This window comes from Papaver somniferum, unplaced genomic scaffold (assembly GCF_003573695.1).
Source record: "Papaver somniferum cultivar HN1 unplaced genomic scaffold, ASM357369v1 unplaced-scaffold_107, whole genome shotgun sequence".
In the NCBI taxonomy this organism is placed as follows: domain Eukaryota; kingdom Viridiplantae; phylum Streptophyta; class Magnoliopsida; order Ranunculales; family Papaveraceae; genus Papaver; species Papaver somniferum.
This window is the reverse complement of record NW_020619603.1, coordinates 10,780,081-10,786,789: the sequence shown is the minus strand read 5'-3', so window position 1 is coordinate 10,786,789 and position 6,709 is coordinate 10,780,081. Positions and strand designations below refer to the sequence as shown.

The 6,709-nt window shown below is 36.8% G+C and overlaps 1 protein-coding gene across 1 annotated transcript; it reads left to right on the top strand.

Moving 5' to 3' along the window:
* Positions 1 to 369: 369 nt before the first annotated feature.
* Positions 370 to 5,366, top strand: LOC113328264 (serine/threonine-protein phosphatase 6 regulatory ankyrin repeat subunit B-like). The gene is made up of 12 exons (XM_026575381.1): positions 370 to 509; positions 603 to 653; positions 772 to 948; positions 1,565 to 1,696; positions 1,795 to 1,934; positions 2,028 to 2,114; positions 2,448 to 2,654; positions 2,973 to 3,125; positions 3,388 to 3,492; positions 4,356 to 4,526; positions 4,623 to 4,702; positions 5,030 to 5,366. The coding sequence occupies exons 1-12, from the start codon at positions 494 to 496 to the stop codon at positions 5,073 to 5,075; spliced, it is 1,365 nt and encodes a 454-aa protein (XP_026431166.1). The 5' UTR covers positions 370 to 493; the 3' UTR covers positions 5,076 to 5,366.
* Positions 5,367 to 6,709: the final 1,343 nt, after the last annotated feature.

The following is a 6,709-nucleotide window of genomic DNA, read 5'->3' as shown; positions in this document are numbered from 1 at the left end:
ATTAGATCGATCAAAGCAAACTAAAAATAGAAGAAAAAGAAAACCTTAGATATAAAACTATTGGATCAACAATTTTATTTTATTCGATAATATTATAAAAACTAATAGAATTAACCTTGATTTGCCCGACAGATTTGACAGATCAAATCTAATCCGGGCATATTAAGGATTGTGAACGAAGAATTTGGTAGTTTTGGAGAGAAAAGACGAAAGAGTCCGAAACTGGTTACAAAAAAAAAAAATGTTTTGTAGTTTTACTCTCTGTTTTCCAAACTATATCCATTTAACGGATATCGGCAAGACGTGAGTGACGTAGTGGGTGGAGACCTATTTAAGACTCCCACACCAAACCACAACGCACTACTCCCAACCGCTTGACTGACTTGTCAAGTCCTTGGCGCGCCTTTTATCAAACCCACTCTTCCATCTTCCCCAAAACCCTCTTCTCATCCAAACAAGAAAAGAAAATCCCTCCTTTTCTCACTGTGTGACAATGAATCCGAGACAAAGTCCGCATCAGAACCCTAGTTCTGCTTCAGATTCTTCTTCGTCTTGTTTTATCAGGTACTAATCGCTAATCTGTTTCTTCTTCTTCTTTACAGGGACACAGCTTCTCAGTGCTGCTTATGACGGCAAACTCGAACAACTCAAAAGTAAGTAAACCTCCAACTCACATGCTTTTTGGTTCTTTTTTTTCCGGAATGTCTTGTGGTTTTGGGGATGCTGTTTATGATGATCTTTGATTTTTTTTATTTTTATTTTTGGATTTAGGATTTGCATCTGAACTAGACGAGGTAACTGGAGATGGAATTTCAACAATACTTGGGAATACTAAAGATGGAAACGGAAGGAGAGCTATTCATCATGCTGCTTCCGGAGGCAAACTGGATGTTCTCAAGTACTTGATTGAAGAAATCAAACTGGATGTTGATGTGAAAGATGGGAGAGGTAGGTAGGGTGTGATTTCATTAGATCTGATGATTCTTGGTGTTGAATATTCTTTTGGTTTGTAACTTGCATGCTTGATTTTGTTTTAAGTTTGTTTATTGATTCATGTCTCTGTTAGGGTTTTTTTTTTAAAAATTTAATTGGAAATTGTTGCTTTTGGGTTGATGGAGTTGTATGTTTAGGGGTTTTTCTGAAATGTAATTGTTGCTTTAAGTTACTGTGCTGTAAAATCTGGGGGTGTTTTTAGATTGGATGTTTGATGTTTGGGTAAATGTACTTTGTTCGCTATGAGCATGTGACCACGTTTGTTGATTGTGAAGCTTTAGTACCGGAAATTTAAGCTGATAAGCATAAAACTGAGTAAATCTGAGCAAATGGCTTGATGTTCTATTTTAGAATTTCGTGCTGTTCTGTTGTTCTTCTGGTTTATGATTGTGATGAAAATGAGGTGGGTGTCTATCCTTAACACATTGCTGAGTGGGTTTAACGTAATTTTATGGTTAGAAAAGGTGGTGCGAGTATAAGACCAATTTAATTGAAGTTAAAGTTGATACTCTTAGAAATCAGTAAGTACGAGCGTGAGTTGTGATACACTTTGTGTTGACGTGTTTCGCAGGTGAAACTCCTCTATCCTGGGCAGCAATTGAAGGGTGCGTGGCTGCCGTGGAATATCTTCTTCAAATGGGTGTGAATCCTGAAATACGAAATGAGAGAAATATGAATTCTTTGCATCATGCCGCTATGCAAGGTAGGTTGCATTCCAACTGATCTAGTAACTTTTCAAATGTGTTATTCAGACATTGTAGAGCAGCCAAAATAAGGTCCTGATGTTTTTTCGTGTTGCAGGGCATAAGGATATCATACCCTTGTTACTTTCAAAAGGTATCAATGTGGATGATACTGATGATTTTGGCTCAGCGCTACAATATGCTGCTGGTGGTGACAAACACGATACTCTTAAAGTTCTTCTAGATCATGGGGCAAATGTGAGTAGCATTTATTTTACTACTTCCGCAGTTTCTCCCTTTTTTTCTCTAAGCACAGAGATCACTAAATCTACCTCTGTGTTATCTTTGCAGCCTAATTTGGTTTTCCATGAGACATTTACTCCACTTCAGGCATCCATCGAAGGCCTTTCTTGGCGGTGTGCAGAGCAATTACTGAAGGTAGACATATTTTTTTCTACATTGTTGTTGGACTGTATTAACATCATTTAGGACTAGTTTGTATGACATCGGAAGTTACTTTACAAGTTATGTATAGTTTGTGTAAACTTTTTTCATTCAAGCTAAGTTTCTTTTTCTTGATTTCTGTTGCATATTAGGGAACTTTTTATGTTTCTCTTGGTTCCATTCTTTTGAATGGGTCTTTAGGGTGTGTACAACTACAACTAGCTATGGTGTTTTCATCATACATGCACATTTAAGGAATATTGTTTATTGTGTGCTTGTGGGTTTCCTCAATAGCATGTTTGTTTTACCATTTTGCCGTCTCTGTAGGCAGGTGCTGATCCAAATGGTGGACCAGATGGAGTAAGAGCTCTGCTACTTGCAGCTGAATTGGGGGCAACAACAGAAATCATCGAGGAAATGGTTGATGCTGGTGCTGCTGATCCAAAATTTAAAAATTTAAATTTCTTAACAGGGGCAACACAAATCGTCAAGCTACTGGTTGAAGCTGGTGCAGATCCAAATGTTACGAATTCAGTAAGTTTTTGTAGTGTTACTTAAAAGCCAGTATCTGGCATTAAATGGTACTTGAATGTGTTTGTAGTATTACCTAATGAGCGTCCGATGACTCTCACTCGACTTTCCAAAGTTCCATAGGCCAATTTGAGGCCAATGATCCCAGGGGTTGTCTTGATTAGTGCGTCCTTGCGTTAGAAACGCTGAACTTTCTTGATCCTCTGTTCATTTTTTATGTTATTCTTGAATATGTAAAAAAGCTGTGGTACACTATGAGATGATTCATTGATGTTACCTATGGTTGCGTGGCTTATGATAGTCAACATTTTCTTGTCACAGCGCGGACTAAAGCCAGTAGAAATTGCAGCTGCTAACGGTAATCGTCGAGGTGTTGAGATTCTTTTTCCTGTGACTTCTCCTATGCCATCATATATTGACTGGAGCATAAATGGAATAATGAAGCGTGTAAATTCTGAGAAGTTCCAAAAAAAGGTAATTATAAATATCTATTGCTCTTTTCAAGTTTTGGATAGTGTCTTAACATTTTGGGATCAAAATGACTTCACCATCTTCTCATTGGCATTCTGTAAAGCAAGTATTGCTAAACGTTCTGGATCACTATTAGGTTCATAGTACTTATGCCATACCCTTAACATTCAGTAGTTTCAAACTTTCATGCCATGGAGCTCATAAATATGTAGTTCATTGAAACTTTTCAAGTTAATGTGTTGTATGAAATCTTCATTACTGACAGCTGATGACTTCTAAAGCAAAGCAGCATTTTCTTGAGGCAAAATCAAAGGGAACAAGTGCATTTGAGAGGAAGGAGTATTGGCTGGCAGTATATTGGTATACAGAGGTACCTTTTCTTTGTAATAATCCCTATATGGTTAGGCGTTCAAATGAATTTTAATTTAATTGATAGCTTTTAAATGTAAGGTGAAATAGGAACACTCCTCCCATGTATCATGTAGTGATTCCGAAACATTCATATCATCCTACGGGATACAATTTGGATCTTTCGGAAATTGCACGGACTTCCTACATTTACACAAGAAATGTTACATCTGCCAAACCTGGATTCATTTCTTATTTTTTTTGTCATAATATGTATACTAGTAACGAGGTATCACCCAGGCCTACGCCTTAGACATTGGGTGTTTAGTTAGTCGGTCCATAGTTGCCGGGGCAGTAGAATGAGTTTAAGTTGGGAAATCTACACGGTTTACAGTTAGATTGACCCTGACCATCCTTGTTTCTTAAATAAATCCATTCGTGCTTAGTCTGGATCGGTTGATCGACCGTCCTTGTTCTTATCATAAGACAAAGGCATCTTCTATACTCAATGCAGTTCCTTATATGCTTATTTCAAGAAAATTACGGTCACATTTAGAATTGCTCAACTGCGCTGTTTTACTCAAGAAAGAAAGCTTCTCTGTTCCTCTCAGATCTCAAATCATTGTTGCCTAAGCTTAATCTATAAGAAAATTAACTTACATCTCAGTTGATGTTATAAAGTTGCCGAGTCACATGTTTCTCTTGTAGTGGAGTTAAAATGGGAACCATTAATATCCACAATTTCTGCACCATCTTTGCATATTCTTAAATTTTGAAATTGATCTTAAAGATTTTTCAGTTCTTATAATTAGTCTATTTACTTCAAGCTGTCTTTTTATGTTTCTTTGGTAAATGGGTTGATCGCTCTAGTGATTTGTTTTACAGGCCCTCAATATCAAATCTGGTGATGCAGCTGTACTATCCAACAGGAGTTTGTGCTATGTGTGCTTAAACAAAGGAGATCTTGCTTTTGAAGATGCTCGTCAATGCACGTTGGAAAGACCAGACTGGCCTAAGGCGTTTTACAGGGCAGGCGAAGCACTCAAACTGCTGAATGTGTGTCTTCGTAAAATATTTCTTGTCAGTTAATTTTCTTCTCTTCTTTTTACTTAAAAAAGTCCTTTTTGATAATCTTCCCTGCATTTGGCGCAGAGGCTTGATGATGCTGCAGATGCTTTTTTCAATGGTTTGAAACTGGATCCTAAAAATAAAGAACTTGAGGATGCATTCAGGTCAGATACCACTACATTTAATACCATACCAGTCATACCATTTCATTTTTTACTTTTAGCATTCCTGTTTAACAAGTTTATCATTAGAACCTGAGCCTGTCCTGGAGAGTGAAATAGAATTGCCAGATGTTGATTAACCATCAACACAGGGGAGTTAAAACTCCTGGTTGATTGGGCTAGGTCTCCTTCCATACTTGGTGGTGAAGATGGTTCATGTTGCTGACATGTTTGAATAATGTATATATATATGTAACAACACAGGACTATGATTGTCGTCTTTATGATTTACACTTTTCTTATTCTAATTTAGAATATTCTTTCTTACAGGGAGGTGACTTTAGACAGGTTGAAGGCCATGAATGTCCCACTTTAGATAGGAAGACTGGGTTTATGCCTAACATTCTGAATCCTTTTTCTGGTAGAAGTTTCTTGTCAGGTTCTGTAAAAAGTTAGAAACTTGCCAACGTAGCTCTTGAAACATCTAGCTAGTCTTCTTATGTATGTATAGCCAACTTTATTGTGCTGTAAGGTTCTTAGTATCATAACAATTGTGTAGGTTTGCTTAATTCTATCAAACGCTATAGAATGCGTTTTTTTGGATTGGTAGTTGCATAATTGTAGCTTACTACTCATTTTTGAAAGCTTGTTCAGAGCTTTTCTAGTATGAACAATGAAACTTGAGCTTTGGTAAGTTTGAGGAAGGAACTCGTAGTAAAATATCTCCGGCATTAGTCACATTTGTTCCTGATAAATTTGCGGGCATGACTTCAGCAAAAAAAGGGGTGTACAGTACACAAATTCTTTTAGGTGCACATTTTGCAGATTTTAAAATGCTTTGAAATCGCGATACTATCCTACCAAATTAAATGACGCTGGAATTGTTACTAAACTGGTGATGCTGCTGGTATGAATTATTTTTTGGGGCCTATCAAGCGAATTTGCCTTGTGTATACCGAATAATGATGTTGCAATTGTTATCAAGCTGGTGATGCTGCAATGGTTAACAACCTTTTGATGCATTATCCTAGTTTGATATTCTCAGATACTTGTCAGTCTTCTAGGAATTTAGAAAGACAACACTGTAAAACAAGAGGTACTTATAATTTGGACATGAGGGCACTTAAAAACTCATAATCCGAACACCAAATATGGATCTTGAGTGCAAACTAATTACTTAACTGAACACTAATTACATCGATCTTTAACATAAGCATATTATCCTTTATACAATCACTAAGCTAAACGAAGGCAAATGTATTTAGTCGCCAATCTTCAATGAAACCTATTTTTCTTTGCATTTATTTTTCTATAACCACCTCTACCTACACATCACGAAAAGCACTCAATTTCATCCACCGTACCTCCCACACCCACCCAACCCCGTCATTACCCACCTACACACCAAGAGCAGCAGTATATTTACAGTGGTACTGGCCTGCACCCACCCATTTCAATATACGCTCTAGTTCAGCTATCAGTAATGGATGGGTTTTTTCTTCTTGATCTTGCGGAAACACACCAGCAACAAGATACAATTGATCCTATCGATACCACCACCGTTATCCAATAACCTATGCCTTTAGCTGGATATTCCATTATGAATATATCTTAATAACTTCCATGCAATTTCTGATATCTCAGATTTTGAGATGGGTAAATGGTTGTTTATGATTCAGTACACTTCCCAGTAATAAGAACAGTTTTTAACTTTTATTTTTGGCTTCTCTTAAATATAGCCCACCCTTTATTAACCATAGCCCATACTATTATAACCCAAGAAAAATTTCATTTGTTAACGATAGCCCAATCATAGCCCAAATATTCTAATCGAGTTCATAGGAATTTCGGAGTTAGTTGATTGAGTCGACTTGGAATATATGCTGTTTAAACTTCACAAAATTGGTTAAAAGACAAAATCAACAATTTCTGGGTGAAATGGACAATTAGATTTTGATACTGTTTAAATGGACAAAAATGTAAAAATAGGCAAGATGTAACCAGTTTCAT

Bases quoted from the DNA above. Each gene is read 5' to 3' on its own strand.
- LOC113328264 (XM_026575381.1), top strand. The intron at 1,697-1,794 runs GTAGGTTGCATT...TTCGTGTTGCAG, and splicing joins GCATCATGCCGCTATGCAAG to GGCATAAGGATATCATACCC. The intron at 3,126-3,387 runs GTAATTATAAAT...CATTACTGACAG, and splicing joins CTGAGAAGTTCCAAAAAAAG to CTGATGACTTCTAAAGCAAA.